The sequence below is a fragment of the Chinchilla lanigera genome, unplaced genomic scaffold (assembly GCF_000276665.1).
Source record: "Chinchilla lanigera isolate Chin_1 unplaced genomic scaffold, ChiLan1.0 scaffold00054, whole genome shotgun sequence".
Classification (NCBI taxonomy): domain Eukaryota; kingdom Metazoa; phylum Chordata; class Mammalia; order Rodentia; family Chinchillidae; genus Chinchilla; species Chinchilla lanigera.
The window spans coordinates 8,455,378-8,468,823 of record NW_004955455.1 but is presented as its reverse complement, the minus strand read 5'-3'; the positions used below and the strand labels follow the sequence as shown (position 1 = coordinate 8,468,823).

Below are 13,446 nucleotides of genomic sequence, written 5' to 3'. Positions count from 1 at the left end.
GGGCCGGGCACGAGGGCTGGGCCCACCGGTCGAGCCGAACCTGCTGGGGCGCCCCGGGTGGCCTGACGCGGCTGGTACCAGAACCGGCTTTTGGGTTCTTGTGGGTGTGATAGTGAGCTTCCCGTCCCCGGAGGTGTGCAAGTGGAGTCTGCGCTGGGATCGCTCGGGCTGATGAGGCGGGGCTCCGCGCTAGACTCACGCCCCCTCCCAGCGTGGGGACTGGCTCTTAGTGCCCCAGATGCGGATGCCAGGAGGCGTGTTTGGAGAAGCAGCAGAGGGAGTGGTTACAGGGCCTCCTATTCATAACAAGGACAAAGCCGCGCAGGTCCCAGGCAGGTGTCAGCCTCCAGGTGTGTGGCCACACAGCACACCTCCAGGTGTACCGTGGGGCGGAGGATAAAGGAAGAGCTGGGGAGAACTGGATGTGCGTGGAGGAGATGCCGCCCCCTCAGCACCTGTGGGAGACAAGTTTGGAAGACTTGGAACCAGGGGACCATGAGTGTGAGTGACAGTGTGTGATCATCGGGCAGTGTCAGAAACAAAGGCGCGGGTGAGACCCTCAGAAGGCACAAGGGTGGGGAGAGAAGGAAGGAAGGGGAAATGTGCTCAAGAGGGCATGGCAGAGTGGAGAGAGGAGGGACTGGCACGGCTGGGCTTTAGGTACCATCACAGAGATAGTTCAGCATGGCCTGGGGCCAGAGCCTGGACCACTGTAGGCCTGAAGGCGCCTGGGGGTCTGGCCTACTCTGCCCCATAGCTGAAGTGTCCAGCCAGCTCAGGTGACGGTGGGAGTGAGAGGGTGACAGCCTGCTCAGCCACGCCTGCTCTCATGGCCAACTTTGCCTGCCATTGGCTGTGGGAGCAGGGGCTTGCTGGAAAAGTGGGGGAGAACGGATGTTCCTTGGCCCCTCTCAGTCCCCTAGAACTTAGACCAGAGTCAGGAGTCACCCTTGGTAGCAGTTAAACCAATGGGTGAAGGCATTGGAGAGATGTGGTTTGACCCACGTGACACTAGGTAAGCAGTAAGCAGTCTTCCCCCTCAGGACCTCATCTGCTCCACCTGTATAATGAGAGGATGCGGCTGGAGGGGCTAGCAGTACCTACTGCTGAGCCTTGAGGATTAAATGAAGCAATGCCATGTATGCAGGAGACACTCTGTCACCTGCAGCTGCCACTCCGATGCTTGCGCAGGTTCAGTGCTGGGATTAGGGGCTGGCCAGGGTAGGAGGTTTCTGAGCTGGTCTATTGTCTGTCCCTGCAGACAGGCAGGGAGCATTTGGGGTCGCCCTCCAGCATGTTTATCCCTAGGCAGTGGTCAGCGGGGCCAGAAGAGCTCTGTAAATATTTATCCATCCCAGTTCCCAGCTTTCAGGGTTGATGAAAGCCCCACAACCCAGAGGGACAAAGCTGCTTACCTTTCTGGGGCCGGCAGTGGGGGTGGGTGGAAAGGGGCTGTTACAAGCGCGAAGAAGGTCAATATGTCTGCCCGGGTGGGCAGGTTACTTGACCTGTCTGAGCCTCTGATGGGCATGATGCATCACAGAACTGCATGGTGATGCCCATCTATCTTCTTCACAGCCTGACAAAGTCCCTTCTCTCAGGGTTGCCACTTGCTGACAGCAGAAGGCATAGTTGTGGTTAATTATCCCCATTGGAGTGAAGACAAACTGAGGCCCAGAGAGGGATACAACTAGCCTGGTCTTACACAGTGGTTTCCCAGCCTGGGGTCTTCCCGTATCTCCCCTCTACCAGTGACTGCCCACTTTGTGGATTAGAAGTTGGCTCAGAGGTTGACCTTGAGTCTCTTGAGCTTAACCAGGAGACTGGGTCAGCCAAGAAATTCCTTGAGTGTGTCTGAGACTATGGGGTTGGTGGCTGCCAGACTCAGGGGGCGGGGGTGGGCACATTGAACAGGCATCTAGAGTGGGGCAGCCCAAGGGAGGCTACTGGCTGAGGAAGAGGGAATGTACTAGAAGCAGAAATACTTCTCAGGAATGTGGATTTGGGAAATAAGCCAAAAGCTGGGGGATAGGGGTGAGGGAAAGCCCTGCATGGGGGAGGCATGAGCCCCAGGTCTGAGCCCAGCTTTTGCTTGACTTGCTTTGTGACCCTGGACAAAGTTCTCAATCTCTCTGGACTCTCTTTCATGCTCTAGGAAATAGGGTGATGAGATCACTGTGCCTAGCAGTGTATCTCACTGGATCCCAATAGTCCTGGGAGGACCAAGAATTTGGGAAAGTACATTCCAAAGTGTGGAAAGGAAGGAACTATGAGGGCAGAGGGCAGGGTCAAATAAGAGTGCTTTTCTGTGCCAGATGCCACAGTGGGCATTACAGAAGGATATCAATTTGTCAACATCCCAGTTTGACAGATGGGGAGGTTGAGGCTGAAACAAGGTAGTTACTTGTCCAGTGTCACAGTGGCATAGAACTAGGCTTTCAGTCAGGCGTGGTGGCACATGCCTGTAATCTCAGCACTCGGGAGGCTGAGGCAGGAGGATCTTTGTGAGTTTGAAGCCAGCCTGGACTATAAAGTGAGCTCAAGGCCAGCCTTAACTGCATAGTGAGACCCTGTCTCAAAAAGACCCCCCCCCCACAAAAAAAGAGGCATTCAGAACCTCAGAGCTTGGCGCTGTGCCACACTGAGAGTGCCACCCATGACACAGGGGTCTGGCTGAGGACTTGAAATCTCACGGAGGAAGGAGAGGAAGGCACAGTGAGGTGTGCATCCATGATCTTTCCTCCCTTCGTGGCTGGCTGCACCAGTCTTCACTAGGGAGCAGAGGAGAAAAGAGATTTCTGGGATACACAGAGCTGGCAGGCTGGACTCTGGGCTGTTAGGGGTTCCCAGGGGCCAGACCCCTTGTAGGCTTGAGGGAAAGACTGTGTTTATCCTGTAGGCTGGACTGGGTGGGCAGGCCCTTGCATTTAGTCACATAGACTGCCGTCCAGACTCTCAATGTGAGACCTCAGATAAGCACTGTCCCCGCCTTATGGCATGAGGGTGTTGGGCTCCCTGAGCCCCACATAGTACTTGGGAAATAGCAGGTGCTTAATAATTTTCCATTCCTTCTCTTCTGTCATGAAGATGAGGTCAGCATGGGTCCCTTTTGCAGGGAATAGATACATCTCCAAGAACAAAGTGGGCAGCAGGGAGCAGGTAGCTTGTGAGCTCAGAGGGTCCTGTGCCCTGCCAGATGTTATCTGAGCAGGTTCCTCCTCTTCTTCATTGGCAAAATGGGTACAGTGATGGTGGAGTTGGTGAGAGGTTCTATCCTGGGTACTAAGAGCAGGTGGGTGCAGCTGTGGGCAGGATCCTAGCCCGCCACAGGAACAAATACTTACTAACAGGTAGCCCAGAATCAGCTGGAACCACAACCTCGGGAGGCTGCGTACCGGGAAACCATGCATTAGGCAGTCCCTGAAATTAGGAGGAAACTGGTCTAGGGCCTCACATCCTGAGTAACTCCAAGTACCCTGATGGTCCAGAAGTCCCTTTCATTGTGGAGCATTCTTAAAAGCTGAGTCCTCAGCTTTGGAACTTAGAGCTCCTGATCTGAGCCCTGGAGCCTGGGCGAGCTGCCAGGGGCTGAGGCTGAGGGCGGCCAGGCTCCTACCCCAAATATGGCTATGGGAAGGCTGCGCCCGCCCCGATCAGACAGGCCCGGACCAGACAGGTGCCAAGTGTTTCTGCAAACAGCATGGCTCCATCCCTCTTCTCCAGCCTAGGAAAACACTTGGCTTTTGTGTACTATCTCTATCCAGGTCTTTGCCTTTGGCCTGGGGCATCAGAATCCTCACTTGGCCCTGCCATTCCCTTCCTGGGTAACCGCTCTGAGCTTCTGCTTCTTCATGCATGAGAACTATGACTTCTTTCTGGGGGACTTGCAGAGGCTGGGAGGATACAACTCAGGTCAGAATTGAGGCTTGGGCAGGTGGGCCTGGTGTCAGGTAACTGGCTGCCCCACCCTCCTTACATGAAAGGGGCAGGCACGTCAGGATCTAGCTCCCACTATGTGTCCAGCCATAGCGGGATGTGGACAGAACCATCTCTGCTAGAAATTAGACCTCAGGGGGCTTGGGGTGTCACTCAGTGGTAGAAAATATGAGACTCTGGATTCAGTCCCCAGGACCCACCCCCTGAAAAAGGAAGTCAGACATTGATTACCAGGTGCCCTTACCAGGTGCCTGAGTCTGTGCTAGGCACACACCATCTTGTTTCATCCTCAAATCAACATGGTTGGGATGGGATTATTACCACCATCTGTCAGGTGACCAACAAGGCCACATGGTAGGGCTGCAGCCGTCCAGCGTGGAGCATCCTGGGCAGGAGAAAGGGCAGAGACTGTTTACCTACCTGGGGGCTGGGTGTGTCTGAGCTCAGTGGACATCTGATGAAAGGGAGGTGGAAGTGAGTTTGCTGAGAGCTGGTGGGGAGAGCAAGAGGAGCTTGTCTGAAGTTTCCCTGGCAGCATTTTTGGTGTGCACTTTGAGTATGTATGGAGAGCACAGTTGGGGGCTCATAGGCTCATAGTCTCTCCATCCAGACCACACTGGCCTGAGCAGGGAAGGGAGGGAAGGGAGGAGGAGAAAGCTTGATTCCTTGGAACAAGTTGTCAGGAAACCAGTGTCAGCCTAGGGCCAAAAGGTCCTGCCATGTGCAGACGCCGCTGCCAGCCGCTCACTTTGCCTAGTGACACAGTATACTGGGGTTGCACCATGCATCTAACCCGGGACCATGAGGACCTGAGGTCTAACCTGGCCCTTGTATCCTCTTTCTTGCCCAGGACACCCACTACCACCACCCCCTTGTGAGTAGGAGGCAGCAGCCCTGGCATGCAGCTCTGTCTAGTAGCCTGGCCTCTGATTCTGCTGTTCAGGAGGCCCCCAGGCCTGCTGGTGACCCCAGACCTCCACGCTGTGGTGTACCTGACCCACCTGATGGGCTGAGTGCCCGCAACCGGCAGAAGCGCTTCGTGCTGTCTGGCGGGCACTGGGAGAAGACAGACCTCACCTACAGGTAGGGGCCAGAGCCATCAGAGCAGGACTGTGTGTCTGTGTGAGAGCCCGTTGCCCTCACCCCTGCTTCCTGAGACACATGCCATGGCTTAATCTACATGGCTAACAGATCCATTCGTGTGCTTCCAGCCATCCATGAACTAACAGCCTGACTGCTGGCTTAGACACACACATGGACTCATACCCTCCTGCAGCACAGGGGCCATCCCCTGTCATCACCCAGAGAGTCTCAGTGTATGCCTGGAGATAGGTGTTTCTGTAAAGGCCAGGCCTGGGACTCCATGGCGAAATAGCCGTGTCCTCCCAGGGATGGTGGTCAAATCTACCATCACAGTTTAGGCCATGTATAGCTGTAAACTATGGTGAACAGGGATAGGGAGTAGCCTGCTCTTCACCAGATGGCCTGGGAGGCTCCTGAGCAGGTGAGTAGGAAGCTGAGACTTAACCGAAAAGAGAAGAATGATCTAGTGTCACACAGCATTGGAACTGAGACTGTTGGGGCCTTGGGAGTTCCTTGAGTGGGGAACTAGGAATGAAGATGGAGCTTAAGAACACAGAGGTGTGGGTATGGTGGGCACTGGGAAGGCTGAGGCAGGAGGATCACTATGAGTTCGAGGCCAGCCGGAGCTACAAAGTGAGTTCAAGGCCAGCCTGAACTACATGTTGAAACCCTGTCTCAGATGAAGAAAAAAAACAAGAAAAAAAGGACCCATAGTCTCCCCACAGTGAATGGAACTGTCAGGTCTCAGGATTCATGCTCCCACGTTCTTTCTACCAAATGCAGAACTGTATACATCTAAATCCATACAAGCCAATACAAAGGATACACCCACATGGCCAGGGACACTTCCTGGCTACAGCTGAGACCCAGAGCACTCCTGACCCTGGCTCTTGCATACATACACATACCGCACATTCAGGGGCAGCTCGGCTTTTTCATCATCGGGGGCTTCCCTGCCCCAGGGTCAGACTCCTTGCCTCCCCCCAGAATCCTCCGGTTCCCATGGCAGCTGGTGCGGGAGCAGGTACGGAAGACGATGGCAAAGGCCCTACAGGTATGGAGCGAGGTGACACCACTCACCTTCACTGAGGTGCACGAGGGCCGTGCTGACATCATGATCGACTTCACCAGGTGAACCTGCAGCCTGGGACCCCTCCGGGAGCAAACCCCACTGCCAGCAGCCACTGACTCTGCCCCTACCCACCCACAGGTACTGGCATGGGGACAACCTGCCTTTTGATGGGCCTGGGGGCATCCTAGCTCACGCCTTCTTCCCCAAGACCCACCGAGAAGGGGACGTCCACTTCGACTATGATGAGACCTGGACTATTGGGGACAACCAGGGTATGGCCTGGCAACCATTTCCAGATGGGGCAACTGGAGATTATAGAGAATGGGCACTTGCTGTGGTCCCCGAGCCAGATCCGGAGCCCGGGAGGTGTGCGGCGGGGAGGGGTGTTCCTGACCCACCTCCCTTTTTCAGGCACAGACCTGCTGCAGGTGGCAGCTCATGAATTTGGCCATGTACTGGGGCTGCAACACACAACAGCAGCTAAGGCCCTCATGTCCCCTTTCTACACCTTCCGCTACCCGCTGAGTCTCAGCCCAGATGACCGCAGGGGCATCCAGCACCTGTACGGCCGGCCGCGGCTGGCCCCCACCTCCCACGCCCCAGCCCTGGGACCCCAAGGTGCAATAGACACCAACGAGATTGCACCACTGGAGGTGAGACTTGGGCGGGTAGAAACACAGGAGGTGAGGCCCTGTCCCAGTGCCCCCTTCCACTCCTTCTGGCCTCTGTGGCTCCTGTGAGGCCTCTCTTCTGGCTCCTTTTCCCCACCCAAGCCGGAAACTCCACCAGATGCCTGTGAGGCCTCCTTTGATGCCGTCTCCACCATCCGGGGCGAGCTCTTCTTCTTCAAGGCCGGCTTTGTGTGGCGGCTCCGTGGTGGCCGGTTACAGCCCGGGTACCCTGCACTGGCCTCTCGCCACTGGCAGGGACTGCCCAGTCCTGTGGATGCAGCCTTTGAGGATGCCCAGGGCCACATTTGGTTTTTCCAAGGTAAGTGGGGTTTGAAAAGCAGCCCAAGAGACTTCCTGGAGCCAAGAATGTCAAAACAAGGGTAGCAACAGATAAACAGCTCTCCAGGGACATAATACAAACAGAGAAGTTGCCCTGAAAGCTCAGATCCAAGAGAGAGCATGGCTCACTCCTTGGTCACAGCTGGGCTCTTATGTCCCCTTTCTACACCTTCTGCTACCCACTGAGTCTCAGCAGAGATGAGTCTCAGCCCAGATGACCACAGGGGCATCCAGCACCTATATGGCCAGCCTCCCAAGGAGGCAGCTCTTGAGATCAGAATAGCACTGAAGATATTGCATATAGGGGCATCACGTGTATTGGTGCACTCTACCCTCAAAGCCACCCCTTGGGTGTGGGGTTCTGGAGGTGGTGAAGTGATTCACTTGAGGGCGCAGCTTGGAAAATGTACAGCAGGGATCTGATTCAGGTCTGGTGACCTGGCACTTGTACTTTCCACTCTCAGCTTGCAGAGACGAGAGCTTGGAGCATTCCAGGTGGCAGAACTTCATATACAAAGAGGAGACTCTGTGTGGGTTCCATTGTAGCTAGGGACCTTCTAGGGCAGGGGCTGGGCTAGGGAGTGGTCAGCAGGCATTTCTGATAGGCAGCCATCCTGAGGGAAAGAGGAACCCCAAGCAGGCCTCTGTTGATTAGAATAACCTCATTCATGTGCTACTTTATAGGCTTCACTGCCGCTGTTTCCCAGTTGGCTCCAACCTCCCTTTGGGGATAGGGGTGCTGAACAGACATTGGCCCATAGGTTTCATGGACAAGGACACTGAGGCTGGGAGAGACTGTGGTGGTGGCCCAGCAGCTCCACAGGGGTTGGGAGTGGCAGCAGTGCCTTGACAGCTCCTTGCAGCCTTCACTCTCTGGCAGGTGCTCAGTACTGGGTGTACGATGGTGAGAAACCAGTCCTGGGCCCTGCACCCCTCTCTGAGCTGGGCCTGGTGGAGACTCCAGTCCACGCTGCCTTGGTTTGGGGTTCTGAGAAGAACAAGATCTACTTCTTCCGAGGCGGGGACTATTGGCGTTTCCACCCCAGCACCCAACGTGTGGACAGTCCTGTGCCCCGCCGAGCCACTGACTGGCGAGGGGTGCCCCCTGAGATTGATGCTGCCTTCCAGGATGCTGACGGTGTGTTGGAGGGTTGCAGGGGGTGGGGAGGGCGCACAGAGCTGGTGGGATGTGGGTACAGTGGCTGCATCTACCACCAGGTGGTGGCTGGTTCCTCACATCTACTTTGGGAGGCCCAACTCTTTATCACAGGTCCTTCATCCAGTGCCATCTTCTCTCCTGGTAGCCGGCTGGTGCTATAGCCCATGTTGGAGATGAGGAAACTGAGGGCCAGAGAGGTTCAAGGAATGCCTAGATCCCTCAGTCACAGCCTCTTTTTTTTCCCAGTACTTGGGACTGAACCCAGGGTCTTTGCACTGAGCTACATCCCCAGTCCTTTTTTTATTTTGAGATAGGGTCTTGTTAAGGTCAAGCTAAGCTCCAACTTGTAATCGTCCTGCCTCAGCCTCCCAGAGTACTGGCATGCACCCCCATGTAACACTTTACAAACCCAGTTTTCAGAGGGGCAAAGAGAAGCTCAGATTCCTAGCTGGAGCCATTGAGATGGACAGTGATGGGGCCAGAACTCCCATCAGATAGTCTCCTCTTCTAACCTGACCTCCTCCAAGCACAGAAGCCTACAGCCAGGCTGGAACTCAGAGCCCAGTGACCTCACCTGCCAGCCCATCTTTGCTTCTGTTTTTCCTCATTGGGAGCCACTGGAAGAGCTGTCTTAGTGTGGCCTCTGGTTCTGGAACTCCAGGATGCCACCTCTGTAGTCTGATTGGTAGATGAGGAAGTAGGGTAACAAAGAGGTTGGTGAGGGGTGTGGTCCCTGCTTTCTTAAGAGATAAGAACTGAATCCTCAAGCTCCTGGCATCTGTCAGGTTGCGTGTTACCCAAGAGTGGACCCTGGTGTAGCCAGAAAGGCTGCCTGGAGGGAAAGGAGGTTCTAGAAGGCTAGCTTGGGAGCCTGCAGGTTTCAGGAAACTTGGCAGTAGCCAAGGCCTTCTCATCTCTTTTCACCCTGTACCTGTCCCCGATAGGCAGACATGGGGCCCAATGTCGTCCACTTGCCCAGGCCTGACCTTTTTCTCTCTTTAGGCTATGCTTACTTCCTGCGTGGCCACCTCTACTGGAAGTTTGACCCTGTGAAGGTGAAGGTTCTGGAGGGTTTCCCCCGTCTTGTGGGCCCTGACTTCTTTGGCTGTGCTGAACCTGCCAATACTTTCCACTGACCACAGCTTGGATACCTTCAGGGACTCTGACCCCTGTCCGGCCACTTGTATCAGGATAGAGACCCACAGAAACCTTTGTGGCTCTGGAATCGGCATGGGACAGAGCCTTTGTCTCTTCTGTGGGGGTGCGGGGTAGGAGTGGGGGTGGGAGGTGGGTGAGGGGTGGTGGGGGTACAATCACCATGACAACTGCAGGGAGGGCCATGCGGGTCATGGTCACCTGCCAGCAAATGTTTCAGATTGGGCAGGGAGGCTATGGCATTACTTAAAGGAGAGTGGTCTTGGGCCAGCTATACCCACCTGTGCAGGTCATGGCTAAACCTGGGTCTCCATCACTGTGCCTCAGGGTAGGACCTCAGCAGAGATGGGGAACTGCAATGTCCTCACTCTATCCCTGCTTTGAGGTTCCTTTGGGTACTGGTACTAGAGCTGGGGTGCCAGGGTCCCCATGACCTTCTGCTCTGGCCAAGCAACTGGGCCTCCAGGAAGGGTCCTTTCCTGAGATGTCAACTCTGGGTAGATGCTTGAATCTGGATCACCTTCTGCCTGGTGATCCTAGAGATCTCTTCCCCAGGGTTCTGGCCAAAATGTCCACAGCCAGCTGGGGTAAGGTCTGCTTCCCCCTGGAGACCCTGAGGCCTGCAGGCCTCAACATACCTCAGTCTTGTCCAGGCCATTTCCTCCTGAAGCCCTCATTCTAGCACTGGTATCCTCCAAAGCAATGTAAATGTGTGTACAGTGTACAAAACAAAGCCTTTTTTTTTTTTTTAAAGCTGAGGAGTATCATTAAACACAATTGTTTTCTACCTGCCTGTCTGTTCTCTTTGACTGTGTAGCCAGGTGGGGAACCCAGGCTAACGCAGACCCTGGGCTGGGAGCTAGAGTTGAAACCCCTTTTCCCTAAGTTTCTGGGCCCTGGGGCACAGTGCCCAAGGCTCTTCCTGCTCTATTCCTGTTACATCTGTAGGGACAGCTGCAGTGGCTTCTTCACCAGTTCCCTGCCTTCCCACCCGGCCCTTCAGTTCATGCTCCTACTTGGTGGTCATTTTATATGATTTTGCCATAACCCAGCCGTATTCTAAAATAGCTCGATCATAACACAGCAAAACTCATGGTTACGGCCACCACCCTTTCCAGTTGTCCAGCCACCCCTTGCACTGCCTTCCAGCCCCATGTGTCTTCATAATAGAACCACCAAGCCTGGTGCATGCCTGCATTCCCAGCATGCTACAAAGCTGAGACTGCAAGTTTGAGCCTAGCCCAGGCAACCTGCCAACATAGTGACTTAGCAAAACCCATAGTGACATGGTGTCTCCAAAAAAATACGTAAAGGCTGGGCATGGTGGCTTGTGGGTGTAATCGCTGCACTCAGGAGGGTTGTGGTGCTCAAGGCCAGCTTGGGCTACACAGTGAGTTCAAGGCCAACCTAAACTACATAGTAAGGCCCTGTCTCAAAAAAAATAAAATAAAAAAAAAATAAATAATATATATAGAGAGAGATATACAGATATATAGATAGGTATCTGTACGTGTCTATATATCTGTAGACGTAGCTCAGCGTAAAGGCCCTGGCTTCAAAACAAAAAGCACCTATCACAATCACAGCTGCAGTTTTATTGGACTGAATTGTATAAAATCACAGTGGGCCATTTGTGGCTTACAGCATTGTTCAGATACAGGAACTGCTCTGACACTTTCCTTAGTGTTGGTTGAGCCCCAGGGGTGCCACGGCTCAGAGCCAGGGCTTACAGGCACAAAGCGCAGAGCTAAGGAAGGACTGGAGAAGGCGGCTTCCCTTCCGCGCTCCTGCGTTGCACGGGCCAAACCAAATACCACCTGGGCCTTTAAACACTGCCAAACCCCAGACAGAGCCTCTGCCCCAGCCAACCCCAACCCCAACCCTGCTGTCGTTCTGCCCAGCCGTACAGCCGCAGAAACAGCTGTGGGCTCAGAGCTGGGATATCTGTTCCTAGGAGACCTTTTATCTGCTCAGCTGCACTGCGTTTTCCAGGTGGGGAAATTGAGGCGCCAGCCTGAGGTCACAAAACATGCTCAGGCCACTCAGGCTTTCAGATAAGTCTTCCTCCTGGCCTTCAGGCCCCATTTCCTTTTTTCGCCCCTGGGCTGAGAGCCAGTCCCAGCTGTGAGACTACAAACGCCACCGCGTGAGTCAGGGAGAGCCCCGGTGGCTATTTCTGCCCGTGAGAAGCTTTCCACGCACCAGACTTCGGCGGCAGCCTGGAGTGGAGGAGAAACTAGTCCCGGCCCCTTTAAGGTGTCAGCCGGGGCGCGCCTGGCCTTTTGTTTAGACGGCGGCGGCCGCGCGCGCGTTAGCGTCAACGCCCGCGCATGCGCACTAAGGGAGGCCTGGTCGTCGCGGCAGCTGCTTAGGATCCTGGTGGTAGCGCGAGCGCTAGCCCGGCCCGGCCTTTGCCTTCTGGCCTCGGTTCTCCTCAGCCGGGTGCCTTCTAGCCCCGCCCCAGCCTTCTTGAGTCCTCACAGCCCGGCCTTGGCCGCCCCCTAACCCCTCTGCCGCAATGATGATGATGGCATTGAGCAAGACCTTCGGGCAGAAGCCCGTTAAGTTCCAGCTGGAGGACGACGGCGAATTCTACATGATCGGCTCCGAGGTAGCCCCCGGCGCGTTCTCATCCTCCCAGGCTCCGGCCCCGCTGGAGCCCCGGGGCGGGCCCTTGCGCCTGGCGCGGGAGCGCGCGTCTCCATTCATCGCGGCGGCGGCGGCGGGCGCGCGCGTGCTTGGGCCTGCGGGGCGTGCCCCACTGGGCGTGGCCTGGCGGGCGTGACCAGACGGGCTCGTAAGCGTAGACCTCGGTTTATTTACCCATTGCTGGGGAATCCGGGACGCACCGTGCTGCCCGGGTTTAAGGTGCCACTTGTCCCCCTTGTGAGCTGGTTCAACTCTAGCCAGACGCAATGAAATAGGATGTCCCGATTATCCCTTGTGGCTCTTAGGGGCGCGGTGCATTACTGCTCTTGGACCTTTTTGGATGTTGCAAATCTCATATGCGCCCCCACTTTCCCTCTAAGGGGGTCGTCAAATTTCCAGTTACAAGCCTGAAGCTTTAGGCTCATCCCTTTCGTGTTTTTTGCGTCTGAGGTGGGCGGTTGGGATGTTTTGATCTTTGTTTATCTGTTTGTTTTTTGTCTTTTTTGAGACAGGGTCTCCCTGTGCAGTTCTGGCTGGCCTTGAGCTCATTTTGTAGCCCAGGCTGGTCTCGAACTTGATCTTTGTTTATCTGAAGGAATAGGTTGAGGGAAGGGTGTTTGCTTTGGGGGTGGAGAAGTTCCCGGTGGTTGGAGCTTTCAGCAATTCGGAAGCAGTTGACACTTTGGATGTTGGTGAACTGATTCTGAATTATTACAGGGAAAGACCCTAAAAATCTTACTCTTTGTCTGGAAGTGGAAGCGTTTTGTTGAAAAAGCTGACTTTTTTTAGGAACTGACGGTTGCCCTTAAGAAAAATCCCTACAGTTGGCCTTTCATTGTAGGTTTTTATTGAGTATATTGTTTGGAGATTATTTTAAATTAGCCTTTTTAACAGCAGTACTCAAGTCGTTTATGTTTCTTTTATTTAAACCCCCTTTCTTGCTAGAAGGAAGGGTTTTTGTTTGTTTTTGTTTTTTTCCGGTACCAGGGATTGAACTCACGAACTTGCGCTTGCCAGGCAGGCGCTGTGCCGCTGAGCTAAATCCCCAGCCCATATGTTTCTTTTATTTAAACAACTATGGATATAAAATTCAGTTGTGCAAATGCCAAGCAATAGAGTTCCTCGTGTAAGGAGGTAAGTGCCAACTCTGGACGGTGTGCTTTGCAGAATACCGAGGATTACCTCTCTGTGCCTCGGTTTTCAGCTTCACACTCCAACATTTCATTCACGTTTTTTGTTTCAGTTGTGGACAGTTGAGCAGAACATGCTGAATGAAACTCGGAATGGTCACCCTGAAGTTTTCAGGACACCCCATGATTCCTTGTCTTAGCTGTGTCAAGTTATGAAGCCAATGATGTCAGTAGTGTCAGAGCTTTGCTGCC

The 13,446-nt window shown here is 54.5% G+C and overlaps 2 protein-coding genes and 1 long non-coding RNA gene across 6 annotated transcripts in view; 2 read left to right on the top strand and 1 right to left on the bottom strand.

Moving 5' to 3' along the window:
* Positions 1-2,596: 2,596 nt before the first annotated feature.
* LOC106149853 lies at positions 2,597-9,256 on the bottom strand. Its single transcript, XR_001236299.1, has 3 exons — positions 8,835-9,256; positions 4,181-4,321; positions 2,597-3,420 (listed from the first exon to the last, which is right to left on the bottom strand). It is a non-coding gene; the product is annotated as an uncharacterized LOC106149853 (long non-coding RNA).
* Mmp11 (matrix metallopeptidase 11) lies at positions 4,787-10,202 on the top strand (the record flags this gene model as incomplete). 2 transcript variants are annotated; one of them, XM_013520432.1, is given in 7 exon segments in its annotated part: positions 4,787-5,019; positions 6,007-6,150; positions 6,230-6,363; positions 6,503-6,744; positions 6,865-7,081; positions 7,982-8,239; positions 9,263-10,202. In XM_013520432.1, coding segments are annotated over 7 exon segments (1,362 nt in total), but the record flags the coding sequence as incomplete, so codon positions are not given.
* Positions 10,203-11,718: 1,516 nt separating this feature from the next.
* Smarcb1 (SWI/SNF related, matrix associated, actin dependent regulator of chromatin, subfamily b, member 1) overlaps positions 11,719-13,446 on the top strand; it is a 36,843-nt gene continuing 35,115 nt past the window's right edge. Inside the window, exon 1 of one of the 3 annotated variants that reach the window (XM_013520440.1) lies at positions 11,719-12,026. In XM_013520440.1, the coding sequence (XP_013375894.1) occupies positions 11,934-12,026 (93 nt within the window). In that variant the 5' untranslated portion in view covers positions 11,719-11,933. The remainder of the gene's footprint in view (positions 12,027-13,446) is intronic. The other 2 variants (XM_005396418.2, XM_005396419.2) reach the window with 2 other exon arrangements.